Raw genomic sequence first — 16,388 nt, forward strand, 5'->3', positions numbered from 1 at the left:
GATTACACAGGTAGTAAGTGTCTGAGGCCAGATTTAAGAGTTTGGGTTTCCCTGACTCCAAGCCTGACATTCTATCTCCTGAACCACATAGATCACTATAATCAATAAACAATATAATATGGTACTAATAACCTACATATATGGTACTTTGAGGTTTATTAAAATACATTCCTCAAGATGACCATATTAGGTAATGCAAAAATTAGTAACTCCATTTTTTCAGATTAAGAAATTAAAGCTTAAGGAGGATAAATTATCTGCCCATAAACCTCACAACTAATATGTGTTGGAGGTCAGACACAGTCCCAGGTTTCCTAACTTTGGCTCCAGTACCTGTTCTGCTATGATACCTAGAGATCTAAATCTTTAAATGAAGATCAATGGAACATAGATGATGAGGTGGAATGAACCTCTGTATACAAGAAAGGACTTCTTCAACTTCCCAGACATCTCCTTCATCATTCACTTCCCTCAAAGCTGACTTTCTCCAAGGATTCTATTTTTAAGCATTTTCTTGCTTTGGATTCTCTCCCTTAAATTTACTGATGAAGTTCCATATAATCTGGCACCTTCCTACCATTACAACTTCAGTTGTTCCCTAAATGTAGAGGATGACCAAACACTAAACTCTTACCCAGTTTCCAATTCCAGATTCAGTCTGATTACTAAGTGGATGACATCATGTCATCAGACTTAAGATGATCCATACTGAACTCATTGCCCTCTGTCATAAGGTTTTTATTGTCCCAACTTCTCTGATTTCTAATAGCATCGCTCCACCTAATCAATCAAACTCAATATTTTGGACTCATCTTCAACTTTTATCCCAATTCCCATAGCTTCAACTCATTCCCTAGTCTGATTTTAAAATTTACTTATTATAAACAATACTGAATGCCACTAGAATTATTTAAACATTCTGTGCGTCTTTTCAATTAAATTTGCTTCTTCCTATATGTCACGGAAACATCTATTTTTATTCCCTTTAAGTGGGCAGATAGGTGGTGCAGTGTATAGAAGGCTGGGTCTCAAGTTGGAAAGACTCCTCCTCCTAAGTTCAAATCAGCCTCAGACACTTACTAGCTGTGTGACCCTGGTGAAGTCAGTTAACCCTGTTTGTCTCCATTTCTTCATCTGTAAAAATGAATTTGGGGAGGAAATGGCAAACCATTCCAGTATCATTGCCAAGAAAATCTAAAATAAAGTAAGAAAGAATCAGACACAACTGAAACAAGTCTCCATTAGGATTCTTTGGCCATTCATTCTTGCTTATTTCTATCCTTATATGAATTATTTGCTTCATATCCGATTATTTAAATCATGCCAAAGTTGTATTTTCTAAAAATACCTCAAAGGAATGTTCTCCTTTTTGTTATCTCTACTTACTATAATCAAATAGAACAAATTGTTAATAGCTATGTTGTGAGGAAGAATCCCTAAATGGAAGAAGCAATAGGAAATGAGTAAAGCTTAATTATCACAGCCAAAGTCAACCTTTGATGGAATAGCATGTAGACCATCTACTGGGAGCTTCTTCAAACTCATCTCACAACAGCATGGGAAAAGCTATTCTTACCTGTTGTTATCGATTGCCTACTTATTTAGGTTGATAGTAGCTGCCACGGTATGGTCCTGGAACAATTGTTATAGCTGTTGGATCCTTCACACACACACACACACACACACACACACACACACACACACACACACACATACACACTCGTTAATATCTTTATATATTCAAAAGTAATATGCTCATCTCAAAAATGATCATTTGGGGAAATGAATGTTTTAGAATATGCTTTATATTCACTAATGCAAAAGAAAGCTCAGACAAAAACCACTTCAATAGTCTGTGTTCATAATACAGCACTTGATACACTGTGAGATGAGACATAGATTTTTATCATCACATTTTATTCAGTCATGAATACGAATTATCTTTCTCTGATCTTAATAATAGCAGTCTGGCATTCTTAAGAGCATTGACAGTGATAACTGATCTCATTTTCCCTTCTTAAGTGTTGCTAAAGAAAGGCCATGCCTTAAAATTTTGTTTCTAAGTCAATGTATAATTGAGTGGATCACTTTTTTGTATTGTTGGCTGTTTTTCTTTTTTCTTTTTTTTTTAACAAAAAGGAAATAATTAAAAACAAACACATAAATTACACCATATTGCTTTTCCTTGTTGTGAGCTGAAATGTTAGACAAATTCCACAAAACGGAAGCCATTGACATGACAAGAAGCAAGTATTTAATTAAATGCTTTGCAGAGATACATGACTAAAGCTCTGTGCATGGCTTGTTTTTTTGGGATGGCCCCAGCTGTTTACTTTTAAAGGAACAAATTAAAAAGGAAAGAAATTAGAGCAAACAAATGCAGAAAAGAAACAGAAATAAAAAACCTTGAAGCAGTGGCCACCTGCATGCTCTCATCTAATTAAACACACAGGCTTTACAATACCATAGACTATGTGACAGACCAACAGTGAAAACGCATTGTAACACTGCTTTTTCAGACATGGGAAGTCTAATAGCTATACTCTCAAAATGTGATTTGTTGGTAATCATCTTTATTTGTAAAAGCTTTACAGAAGGAATTTTAGCACCATCACTTCTTTTAAAAATGTTTTTGCCCTGCCTATCTCCATTCTTGGAATAATAACAGAAGCATAGCACCTTTTAGTTATCCAAAAAAACAAAAATAAAAACTTAAGAATATTCAATACATCCCAGCTTCTAGAGATGAGGTAGCTCATGCTAATAAATGTTGGGTCACTTTGTCTCACAGAATGCAAAGAGCAGAAGTACTGACGAATCATGACCTGCTATTGACTGAAGAGTCATATTCACAACTCTGAGTTTCCAAACTCTTTCTTCTTTGTCCTATGTCAGTCTACTGAGAGTATGAATGAATTGATCCCAACATATGGAGGCTGGAAGTAGATGTAACATGTATGTGTATTCTGTTGTGTGGAATCCAATGGCTGCTTAAATAGGAGAGTACAAAGACATTCTTCCTCCGATGCACACGTATAACATCATCTGCATTAATGGGATTCAGGTATGTGTGCCAGGAGGAGACTATGGACCTTTGAAGTTCAAGAGTGTACAAAAGACAAGCTGAATTACATACTCATATTTTAACACTTCATCAAAATTTAGGATGCTCAATTTATTTGGCTTTGATGACATCAATGACATGGAAGGAAGCTATTTAAACAATTTAGTGAAGGTAATGAGAGATGAATATGACTTCTTTAATAGCTTTTAAAATAGAGAATAAAATTATTTGATATATCAACATCTGAAGAGAGATATGGGTTTCATTTCTACAGGTCCAAAGCTTATGTGATTGTACTTTATATACTGGGATTGAGAGGTCACAAAAGTGCTCTACTTTTCTGTTATTTAAAATGGCAGTCAAGCAAAAGAAACATTTCATCCTAATTTTATGTATACCAATCTTTAAGCTAGCTATCAGGAAGAATAGCTTGCTCAGAAGTAGTATGCAACATGTACAAGACATGGAAATAAACTGAACAAAAACTGAGACCTATTGGTTTCAAAGTTGATTTTTTTTCCCCCTAAGGTGGTCATTGACTGGTCCTTTTAAAACGGGACTGCTGCACTCAAAGTTGTCTAAAATCACTTAAAACTGGAGGTTTGTAATTAAAATAAATATTCTGAAGGAGGCCAGGCATTTAGGAAGAATTGTATATACAGTGCTGATGGAATATCAGCCATTACTTCAAGAGTCTCAGGATCAATTTCAATCAGTCTAAGTTCTTGGTAAGGGTGGTGGCCATGGTTGATGACAGTGGTCATTGTTGATTGACCTCATCTTGTTTTATACAAAACAAACCGATCCAATTTCAATGCCAAATTCCTGGTCTGCCTTGCCAATATCCACAGGGGCAAGGTCTACAATAGGTAAACGTGCCACATTCTGTGTTCTGTATTCAAAGACAGTCTTGCCCACATTTCCATTACGCCTCTGGAATATAAAGAAGACATGAGTTACAAGTGGGTTAATATTATTTTAAAAAGGCATCAGATTATGTTTACCATAACTTGTGTTATGAAAGCATTTTCCCTAAGAAAATTCAAAGATCTGAAAGAATAAAATGTAGCATTTCCTGGTAAACATTTTGTAATTGTCTAAATTGAGCAATTTACCAATTAACAAGTATTTATTAAGAGCTTACTATTTGCAGGCATTAGAGATATGAAAAACGGCAAAATAGAGTCCCTGATCTCATAGAGTTCACATTTTAGGTGATGACACAGTATGTAAACAACTATGTAGCATATATATACATGATACGTGGAAAGTAATCTCAGAAGGGAAACTGCTAGCACAAGGCAGGTGGAAGGGGAAGGCAATGTGTGATTTAAACTGAATCTTTATGGAAGTCAGAAAAGGCAGGAAGCAGAGTGAGGAGTAAAAACATTCCAGGAACAGAAAAGGCACAGAGTCAGAAGAAAAAACAGAGGTTCATGTATGACAAATGTGCTTTTTTTAGGGCTCTTTGAATCGATCCTAATTCATTTCAAATAACCCCATGGTACTATGACATCCACTGCAATTCTCCCATTTCCAACATAGAGAAATTCTACCTCTTGTGTGACATTCACACAGGAAATTTGTGCTGATTGAGTGATTTGATGCTTTGAATGGTCTCCAACAAGTATCAGAAGAGGTATCAAAAGGAATACATTTGAAGGCAAGGGGAATGAAACAAAATGTTATGGAATAAGGAACTAAAGAGATTTTTCAAGAAAGTTATAGAAGCGAAATATTAAGAATTATAATAAATGGGGAAATAGTGGAAGGGGAGGAAGAAAATATAACTCTACATTCATTTATTTTTATGTTACATTTATCATCTTGAAGTCAGTTTTAGAGATTTATAATGAAGGCAGCTTAACAAGCATTTTAGAGGTATTTTTTTTAAAACTGTCTCACTGAAGACTATATTAACTACTTTAACTTCTTAATTTAGGCTCCAGGGATCATAAACAGATAAAAGGAAAGATAGATGGGTTAGGTTATTAGAAGAAAGCTAATCAAGCTGGGTTAACTAATGGTTTTCCTAGACAAAGAAAAATAGGAAAATATTGACAAAGTTGAGGACTGGGGACGAGCTGAATCTCAAAATAAAATTAATTTTGAGATTAAATGGTGTAGAGGATGCAAAGAGTTAAGTCCTCCTTGCCTTGTTCCCCTCCCCACCAAGCATTCTTGGACAAGGTCAGACAACTTCCAGAAAGAGCAGGTTTTGAGACTGGAAGGATGAACTAATCAAGGACATTGCTCCAGGTGTCTAATCTGTCCACTGCTGGTAGAAAACAAGAAGTTCCCAGAATTCTAAGAAAATAACATTTCCAAGAATCTATTTTGGTGACTGTCTAGTTTCTGATGCTAGGGAGGGCTTGATTTTCCCATGGGTAAAACCTATAATTGTACCTATTGGGGTGGATTAGTTGGTTAGTGTGTATGGAGATTAAAGATGAACTGTTGAACATTAGAAGACTAAGTGCTTTAATTTTCCATTTTCACTGTATTGTCATCCCCATCCTTCTTCAAGAGATAAGAAGGACCCTCCTGGCTCAATCCAACTCCCCCTTTACCTGCAACAAAATGGAATACTCACAGTGCAAGTGTCTTCTAAGATAGTATATCTAAACCGACTGTTTCCTTCTGCTTTGATTTCGAGGTCATTAGCCCCTTTAAGAATTACAGCCTTCTTGAGATTCTTGGCTTGGTCATCCATGTAGCCAACACTGTTTTTGCAAATATACGTGATATTCTGGGAAGCTTCTTTTGATAAAAGACGCAAAAAGGTCATCTGAGTAACAGCTGTATTGGGTGATTGGCTATCTCCATATACAAACTAGAAAAAAAAAGTTCATTTTATGGTTAACGCTACCAATGAAGAAAAGAGTCAGAAATCCCAAACATTCCAATTGCAGAGTATTACTATTATGCTGGACATATAGGCTGTCCCTAAATGAGTCAATTAATGTTTAACTAATAGAAGTAATTAGTATAATTCTGAATTTATATACCATAGTGCTAAACTGTTTTTTGAGAAATATGATTAATAGGAAAAGAACATGATATAAAGGAAAAAATTATCAAAAGTCCAGGTTTACATCTCATTTCCACCAATTGGTAGCTAAATGACTATGGAAGAGTTACTTTACCTTTATTAGTCTGTTTCTTTATTAGCAAAATGAAGAGATTAGACCACAATTATCTCTATGATACTGCTCTGCTATATAATTTTATGCAACTGACATTTTTATAAATAATATACCTTGATCACTTCAGAGAATCAAGTTATTAAATTAAGAAATAGAAAATGATGAAGTTATGCATACAATAATATTAAAATAAACAAAATAATTTCAGGAACACAATTCTTAAATTGAATGTGTGATATTACCTGAGATCCTCTATTCATATCGAGGCCATACCAAACAGGCTTGTGATCAGAAGATCTACTGGTCCACCATGTTTTTCGAGGCACAGTGGATGGATTTGCTGGAATACATGTCTCTCCTGTATCCATATTGCAGTAAACTTTGAGAGCATCTTCAACACATCCTTGGTTAGGATCAATCCAATAGTGACCTGCATAACAAAAGGTACATTTATAAAAAAGGGATTTCTAAAACAATCACATCTTTTTTTTTTTTTAAATTGGAAGAGGGTTTTTCATTACATTTCAAATTCTCATTACAAAGTTATATTCTTTTTAAAAATTTTAATTAATTGATTAATTTAGAGAATTTTTTACAGGATTACAAAAATCATGTTCTTTCCCTCCCTTCCTCTTAGCCCCCTCCCATATGTGACACACAATTCCACTCATTTTTACACGTGTCTTTGATAAAGACATATTTCCATAGTATTGATATTTCCACTAGGGTGATCATTTAGGGTTTATAACCCCAATCGTATTCCCACTGACACATGTATCAAGCAGTTGTTTTTCTTCTGTGTTTCTACTCCCACAGATTTTCCTCTGAATGTGGATAGTATTCTTTCTCATAAGTCTTTCAGAAATGTCCTGGATCACTGCATTGCTGCTAGTATAGAAGTCCATTACATTCAATTGTTCAACAGTGTATCAGTCTCTGTGTACAATGTTCTTCTGGTTCTGCTCCTTTCACTCTGCATCAATTCCTGAAGGTCATTCCAGTTCACTTGGAATTCTTCCAGTTCATTGTTTCTTTGAGCATAATAGTAATCCATCACCAACAGATACCACAATTTGTTCAGCCATTGCCCAATTGGAGGACATCCCCTCATTTTCCAATTTTTGCCACCATAAAGACCATGGCTGTAAATATTCTTGTTCTAGTCTTTTTTTCTTATTATCTCATTGGGGTACAAACCGAGCAGTGCTATGACTGGATCAAAGGATAGGCAGTCTTTTAGCACCATTTGGGCATAATTCCAAATTGCCTTCCAGAATGGTTGGATCAATTCACAACTCTATAAGCAATGCATTAATGTCCCAATTTTGCCATATCCCCTCCAACATTTATTACTTTCCTTTGATGTCATATTAGTTAATCTGCTAGGTGTGAGGGGGTACCTCATAGTTACTTTTATATGCATTTCTCTAATTATAAGAGATTTAGAACATTTTTTCATGTGTTTATTAATAGTTTTGATATTTTTATCCAAAAATTGCCTATTCATGTACCTTGCCCATTTATCAATTAGGGATGGCTTGATTATTTGTACAAATGAATTAGCTCTTTATAAATTTGAGTAATTAGACCTTTGTCAGAGTTTTTTCTTATGAAGATTTTTTCCCAATTTGTTCCTTTCCTTCTAATTTTAGTTGCATTGATTTTGTTTGTACAAAAACTTTTTTTTAATTTAATGTAATCAAAATTATTTATTTTACTTTTGATAATTTTTATAACTCTTGCTTGGTCTTAAAATCCTTCCTTTCCCAAAGAGCAGACAAGTATACTATTTTGTGTTCACCTAATTTACTTATAGTTTCATTCATTATATTCAAGTTATTCACCCATTCTGAGTTTATCTTGGTATACGGTGTGAGATGCTGATCCAAACCTAATCTTTCCCATATTTCTTCCAATTTTCCCAGCAGTTTTTATCAAATAGTGGATTTTGGTCCCAAAAGCTGGGATCTTTGGGCTTATCATACACTGTCTTGCTGAGGTCACTTACCCCCAGTCTATTCCACTGATCACTCTTCTATCTCTTAGCCAGTACCATATTATTTTGATGACCACTGCTTTATAGTATAGTTTGAGGTCAGGTACTGCTAGGCCACCTTCATTCACATTTTTTTCAATATGTCCCTTGATATTCTTGATAATTTTGTTCTTCCAAATTATTTTTGTTATAGTTTTTTTTTTCCAACTCAGTAAAAAAGTTTCTTGGTAGTTTAATGGGTATATTACTATTATTATGTTAGCTCATCCTACCAATGAGTAATTAATGTTTTTCCAAATATTTAGATCTAGTTTTAATTGTGTTGATAGTGTTTTGTGTTCAAATAGTTCCTCTGTTTGTCTTGGCAGATAGATTCCTAGGTATTTTATATTGTCTAGGGTGATTTAAAATGGAATTTATTTTCTGACTCTTGTTGCGGAGATGTGCTGGAAATATAAAGAAATGCTGATGACTTATGTGGGTTTATTTTGTAACCTGCAACTTTGCTAAAGTTATTGATTATTTCCACTAGCTTTTTGGTGGATTCTCTAGGATTCATTAATTAGACCATGATATCATCTGCAAAGAGTGATAACTTGGTCTCCTCATTGCCTATTTTAATACCTTCAATTTCTTTTTCTTCTCTAATAACTACTGCTAGTGTTTCTAGTACAATGTGAAATAATAAGAGGTAATAAAGGGCATCCTTGTTTCACTCCTGATCTTATTGGGAAGACTTCTCAATTTTTATCCCCATTGCAAATGATACTTGCTGATGATAGATATATACTGTTTATTATTCTTAGGAAAGGCCCTTCTATTCCTATACATTCTAGTGTTTTCAATAGGAATGATTTTTGTATTTTGTCAAATGCTTTTTCTGAATCTATTGAGTTAATCAAATGATTTTTGTTGGTTTGCTTGTTGATATGGTCAATTGTGTGGATGGTTTTCCTAATATTAAACCTTCCTTGCATTCCTGGCATAAATCCCACCTGATCATAATGAATGGCTCATGTGATCACTTGCTAGAGTCTTTTTGCTAATATTCTATTTAAAATCTTTGCATCTATATTCATTAAGGTCTACAGTTTTATTTCTCTGTTTTTGACCTGACTGGCTTTGGAATCAGTACCATATGTGTGTCATAAAAGTAATTTGATAGAACTCCTTCTTTTCAAATTATGTCAAATAGTTTCAATAGTATTAAGATTAATTGTTCTTTGAATGTTTGGTAGAATTCACTTGTGAATCCATCAGGCCCTAGGGATTTTTTCTTAGGGAGTTCTTTAATGGCATGTTCAATTTATTTATCTGATATGGGGTTATTTTTCTATTTCATCTTCTGTTAATCTAGGCAATTTACATTTTTGTAAATATCCATCCATATCACCTAGGTTGCCATTATTAATTGCCATATAATTGGGCAAAATAGTTTGTAATTATTGCTTTAATTTCCTCTTCATTGAAGGTGAGGTCTCCTTTTTCATCTATGATACTGTTAATTTGTTTTTCTTCTTTCTTTTTTTAGATTGACCAGTACTTTGTCTATTTTATTTGTTTTTTTCAATGTACCAGGTTCTAGTCTTATTAATTTAATAGTTTTTACTTTCATTAATTTCTCCTTTAATTTTTAGGATCTCTAATTTAGTTTTCATCTGTGGATTTTTAATTTGTTCCCTTTCAAGTTTGATTTGCATGTCCAATTCATTGACTTCTGCCCTCCCTAATTTGTTAATATATGAACTCAAGAATATAAACTTTTTCCTGAGTAATGCTTTGGCTGCATCCCATAGATTTTGAAAGGATGTCTCATCATTGTCATTTTCTTCAATGAAATTATTGTTTCTATTATTTGTTCTCTAACTGATTTTGGAGAATCATATTATTTAGTTTCCAATTAATTTTTGATTTGGCTCTCCATGTACCCTTACTAATTATTATTTTATTGCATTATGATCTGAAAAGGTTGCATTTATTATTTCTGCTTTTTATGCCCTAGTACCCGGTCAATCTTTGTAATGTACCATGAAAAGAAGGTGTATTCCTTTTCTCCCTATTTGTTTTTCTCCACATATCTATTAACTCTAATTTTTCTAAGATTTCACATCTCTTACCTCTTTAGTTATTTATTTTTTTGGTTTGATTTATCTAGAACTGATAGAGGAAGGTTCAGGTTTCCCACTGGTACAGTTTTACTATCTATTTCCTTCTTCAACTCCACTAGTTTCTCCTTTAGAAATTTGGATGCTATACCATTTGGTGTATATATATATTGAGTACTGATATTTCCTCATTTTCTATACTGCCTTTTATCAAGATGTAATTACCTTCCCTATCTCTTTTGATCAAGTCTGTTTTTACTTTAGCTTTGTCATATGACTGCAACTCATGCCTTCTTTTTCTCAGTTGAAGCCCAACAGATCTTGCTCTACCCTTTGATCTTTATTCAGTGAGTGTCTACCTGCCTCATGTGTGTTTTTGTAGACAACATATGGTAGGATTTTGGTTTCTAATCCACTCTGCTTTGCTTTTGTTTTATGGATAAGTTCATTCCATTCACATTCAATTATGATAACCACCTCTTCCCCAACATTTTGATAACCTCTCCTAGTTCTGCTCTTCCTACTTTTGCTTTATCTTTTTAAACCAGTAGTTTGCTTTTAATCAGTTCCCCTAATCCCCACCCTTATTATACTTCCTTTTCTGTCCCCTCCATTTTTGTTCCCTTCTTATTTTAGTGTATATTAAGTTCCCTCCCCCTTTGTTCCCTCCTTTTTGTATTCCCCACACCACTCCCCCATTAGTTTTTCCCTTCTCACTTTCCCTGTAGGGTAAGATAGAATTCTATACCGTAATGGATCTAGATTCTCTTCTCTCTCAAAATTGATTTCACTTAGAGTAAGGTTTAAATGTTTCCTATTAGCATTCTCTTCCTTTCCTTCTTATAATAGAATTCTTCCCTTCCCTTCCCTTGCACCTCTTTGTGTGATATTTATTATCCTATTCATCTTATTCCTTCAAGTGTTGCTTGGTACCATCTTTAATTCTCACCTCCCTTTTTCTTTTTTTTTTTTGCATATCATCTTATACCACTTATTACACCAATCTCTTCCTGTGAATGATTCTTCTAATTACTATAATAGTAAATATAATTTTTGAGAGTTACAAATGACATTTTTCAATATATTAATATAAACAATTTGATCTTATTAAAGCCCTTAAAAAACTTAAATAAAGAAAAACATTTCCACTTTTCCTCTCTCTTATTTACCTTTTCATGTTTCTCTTGATTTTGTGTTTGGATATCAAACTTTCCACTTAGTTCTGGTCTTTTATTTACAAATACTTGGAAGTCTTCTATTTTGTTGAATACCCAAACTTTCCCCTGGAAGTATATAGTCAGTTTTGATGGGTAGGTGATCCTTGGTTGAAGATCCAATTCACTTGCCTTTCTGAATATCATATTCCAAGCCTTGAGGTCCTTTAGTGTGGAAGCTCTTGGATCTCATGTAATCCTGATTGCTGCTCCTTGATATCTGAATTATCTCTTTTTGGCTTCCTGTAAATCTTTTTTCATTAGCTTGGAAGCTCTTAAATTTGGCAATTACATTCCTGGAGGTTGTCTTTTGAGGATTTATTATGGAGGGTGATCTGTGAATTCTTTCATTGTCTATTTTGCCCTCTTATTCAAGAACATAAGGGCAGTTTTCTTGGATAATTTTTTGTAGTATGATGTCAATGTTTCTGTTTATTTCTGGATTTTCAAGTAGACCAATGATTGTCAAATTACCTCTTCTTGACCTGTTTTCTTGGACAGTCATCTTCTCAGTGAGATATTTCATGTTTCCTCCTATTTTGTCAATCTTTTGATTTTGCTTTATTAATTCTTGCTGTTTTGCAAGATCATTGCCTTCTAATTGCCCAATTCTGGTCTTTAAAGACTGGTTTTCCACCATAATCTTTTGATTTTCTGATATTATCTTTTGATTTTCCTTTTCAGTTTGGTCTATCCTGCTTTTCATGGCTTCTAGCTGTTTGATTTTGGTCTCTAATTTATTTATCATTTCATTTGATTTCTGAGCTGCTTTCTCCAATTGAAAGTTCCTGCCTTTTAAACTATTATTTTCTTTTTGAACAAGTTCCCATTTTTATTGCCAATATTCTTCTATCATTTTGATGAGCTCTAAATCAAATTGTTCAAGGGTTTTTGGGCAATTCCCTTTGTTTTTGGAAGGTTTGAATGCATTTATTAGAAGGTCTTCTTCTGTTATTTCCTCTGTAGTGTGGATTTTTCCTCAATAAAAATTTCCAAGGTCAAAGCCTTCTTCTTATTCTTCTTGGTATTTGGAAGTTGACTTTTTGCCATCACTCTGCTAATTTTTCCTTCCCTTTCCAGTGAGAAGTCTGAATGAGGAGGACAGGCTCTCTGTGTGTATGGAGGTAATGAGCGAGGTTTTAGCCTGAGGTCACCTCTTGAGACTCTGTGGCTTCTACTGTCTGCAGCACTTCTCTACTCTATCTCTGCACCTGAGGTCTGCGTTCTTCTGCCTGTTGGGTTCTCAAGCCTAGCTGCTCTCAGGGGTAGGCCTTAGGTGGTCTTAGTCAGCTGCCAAGGACCTAGAGGTGCCCCTGGCTCACTCACTGATTCTAGTTTGTGATGGCTCTGAATATAGTACACTGACTTTGTAGGTGAGGTGAAGGAGGTAAGATCAGCTTGTGTTTTGATGGAAGCTATTTCACCCCCTTATGGTGTGGAAATATCAAAATCCCACATACCTTCAATGCTGTACCCTATTGTGGAGTCCCTTCATTCTTATGAATTAGTTTTTTTTTCTTTTGTCATTTTGAGGTAGTCTGTATTGGTTGGCTTTGAGGAAGGTAGATTCCGGTGTCTAAGTTGCACCCATGTTTATCAGGAGGTCACACAAAGGTACTTTCTAATGACTTTTTCAATGTAACACAAGTATTTTAAGATAAGTTTACACAGCAAATGAAGATATTAAAACAGAAATTATATAAAAATGAATAGGAATAAGACATGTTCCTTATATTTGGAATACAGGCTTCTAGATCCTATGATATGCCTTTAAATTGAATATAATATTACAACAAACCTCACATAATTTTTCAAGAAATGTGATTTATAAATCTTAAAGTACTCTGTAAATGTGATATATAATCATTATTGTGTGCACAACAGTTTTCTAGGTACTGAGGAGATATGGAATTTCAATGAGTTATGATTCCCTATTCTCAGGGAACTTACCTTATAGTATAGGGCTTGAAATAAGATAGATAGATAGATAGATAGATAGATAGATAGATAGATAGATAGATTGGCAGATAGACAAATGATAGACAGATAAATGATAAATATAGAGACAGATAGCTAGATAGATTATAGATAGATAAATGATAGATGATAGATAGATAGATAGATAGGTAGATAGATAGATAGATAGATAGATAGATAGATAGATAGATAGATTGGATGGATGGATGGATGGATAGACAGAGATCACAAAATGATATATGCTATGTCTATAAGAGAGGTCTCTCAATGAAACAATGTCATGAGAGAAGACTATTACTAACTGTAAATCACAGTTTACTAGGAGATATAGCTTATGAAGTTTTAATTCAAATAATGGATAATAAATGGGAAGTCCTGAATTCAAATCTAGCCTGCCACTTCCTAGCTTTGTGACCCTGGGCAAGTCACTTAACCCTATTGCATAGTCTTTAATGCTCTTCTACCTCAGAACCAACATACAGGATTAATTCTAAATCAACAAGGAAGGATTTTTTTAAAAATGGATAAGAATCAAATATTCAGAAGGATAGGAGAAGAATTCTAACCTTATAAAATAGCTTGGTGACTTTCAAATAACTTTGTAAATACAAACAACTTCAAAAGACCTAGGCACTCATATGAAAGTAACAACCATTCATGAGTCAAGATTATCAATGACAAAGAATGCTATTCATTCCTGACAGGTGATAGACTTTGGATGCAGAATGAACCATATTTGCTTTATAGACAATGTGGAGATTTATTTTACTTGATTATATACTTTTTTTACAAAGATTTTGTTGTTTGTTGTTGTTAATGGAGGGCAAAGGTGAGAGGAAAAAAATAAATTCCTGTTGTTATTTAAAAATAAGAAAAAAATTTTGGAGGCAGGAAAGTTTGGGGTATGTACAAGATCTGAAATTTTCCAGCCAGTCTGGCTGAAACTTTGAGTCAATGTGTTCATGCATAGTCACTTAATGAGAAACATCTTTATTATTTTATTTATTAAAGGAGAGGTTTGAGAACTAGGAGGGAAAATGGAGTCTTTCTCACAAAAGGGAAACAAAAGCTGCTTTCACAATCCTAGTTCTAGTTTTTAAAATGGAACAGATAGGAAAACAAGAGTTGGAATCTAAGACCCGATTTGGAGTCAGAGGAACTAGCCATGAATACATGTCACCAACCCTTGCTAAACTTTAGCTCGCTTATGTTTTAAATGAATATGTTATCCTAGATGATCTCTCTAGTCCCCTTCATCTCAAAATCTGCAGTGTTATGTTGAAATGAGTAGGGCTCTGTATGTGTTGCTTTTAAACTCTGCATTTTTATGTTTAAAATGTCTGCTATATACTCACCACTAGGCTTTGATGGGTGGCAAAGCTTTAAGTCATCACAAGTACGTGCTGGATGTTTCTTCGAGCCATCAGGGCTACGCATGGTTTCAATCTGGCTACTTAGGGACTTCAAAGTCGCATGTACTCCTGGGTCTGTTTTATTTTTATCATCAGGTGCTGCTTGGTCCTCAGTGAACTCTGGGAGGGGGTCTGACATGCTTTCATCGTAGTGTCCCATGATATCCCCAAGAGGAGCAGTGAGATGACCAGGAGGCCCTGGAGGACCAGGGGGACCAGGTTCACCAGGAGGACCCTAGTCATTAAGAAAATTTATTTTAAGGAATTAGACAACACATATTTAATTAAACTTTGGGGTACAAACATTTTGGCTTCATTTGCTCCAGAGGGAACTTGGATGCAACATGGAAATGACAATTTTTGTTACTAATTCATTTTATGGACAAGTAAGAAATTCATATGAAACTATGAAAGCCCACATGTGGAAAATGCTGCAAAAAAACAAACAAACATTTTTTAAGGCTTAGAGCATCTATAAATCAGTACTTGAGATAAATAGAGGCTGAGGTATCTACATGGACAAAAAGATCATCCTGCTTAACTTAACAGATGGAAACTTTTATATTAAGGATTTAAAATTGAGACTGCAAAACTTTTTTGTTTCTGAATCCTGAAATATTTGAAGCATGCAATCAATATGGAGGGATTTCAGATAAGGAGAAGAAATTGAATTGAGATATACATAGGAATCAGGAAATTTGAAAATCTGGACTTCCTTAGCAAAAGTGGCATGTCAGTGTGGCATTTCATGCAGCCTTCAAGGTACATGAGACCCTCAAAATATTGCCTTTGAGTTAGCCTAACCAGGCAAAGAACAGCTTTTATATTGAGCAAGGATTCAAGCTCACTTTCCAAGATTCACAAATACAATGAATCTCAGAGCTGAAAGGAGCTCAGGAGCCATCACCTCCAAGATCTATCAGAACAAGGATCTCCTCCACAATTACTCTGAGTGATCATCCAGCCCCCAACTTACAGAGACCTAGCGAAGACTATTTCTTACAAGTCCCTTCAGCTACTGGGCTTTTCGTGCTTAACAAGCTCTCTGTGAATGGTAGACAACATTTACATAGATCTTTTAGATATTAAAATCTTGTGAACTCACCTCTGGTCCTGCTTCTCCCACAGTTCCTCTCATACCAGGAGGTCCAATTGGTCCAAGTGGCCCAGCATTTCCTTCTTTACCTGAAGGACCCACTGGTCCTGGGGGTCCCTGAAAGACACAAGGAATATATTTTATCAATATGGTTTTTAAGATACTTTTTTCCTATCAAGAAATTAATTTGTCTTTTTGACAGACCTGTCAATTATGTCTCAGTAATTCATTTTGAAGCTTCAGTATTGTTAGGATATAAATTAATTCTTTATAGCATGTATGATTCAGCAATGCCAGCATCAACTATAATTAGTACATGTTTCAAGATTTGATATTCCAGAATGTCTTTCTGATTTTTGATAAAATTATATCCATTTT

General features: G+C 34.5%; 1 protein-coding gene across 2 annotated transcripts in view; it reads right to left on the reverse strand.

The window, feature by feature from the left end:
• Positions 1 to 2,231: 2,231 nt before the first annotated feature.
• COL5A2 (collagen type V alpha 2 chain) overlaps positions 2,232 to 16,388 on the reverse strand; it is a 196,999-nt gene continuing 182,842 nt past the window's right edge. For both annotated transcript variants that reach the window (XM_056794115.1, XM_001378441.5), the window contains exons 50-54: positions 16,020 to 16,127; positions 14,858 to 15,149; positions 6,453 to 6,640; positions 5,658 to 5,897; positions 2,232 to 3,997 (exon numbers count right to left, since the gene is read on the reverse strand). In XM_056794115.1, coding sequence (XP_056650093.1) covers positions 3,851 to 3,997; positions 5,658 to 5,897; positions 6,453 to 6,640; positions 14,858 to 15,149; positions 16,020 to 16,127 — 975 coding nt within the window. In that variant the 3' untranslated portion in view covers positions 2,232 to 3,850. The remainder of the gene's footprint in view (positions 3,998 to 5,657; positions 5,898 to 6,452; positions 6,641 to 14,857; positions 15,150 to 16,019; positions 16,128 to 16,388) is intronic.

This window comes from Monodelphis domestica, chromosome 4 (assembly GCF_027887165.1).
Source record: "Monodelphis domestica isolate mMonDom1 chromosome 4, mMonDom1.pri, whole genome shotgun sequence".
Taxonomy (NCBI): domain Eukaryota; kingdom Metazoa; phylum Chordata; class Mammalia; order Didelphimorphia; family Didelphidae; genus Monodelphis; species Monodelphis domestica.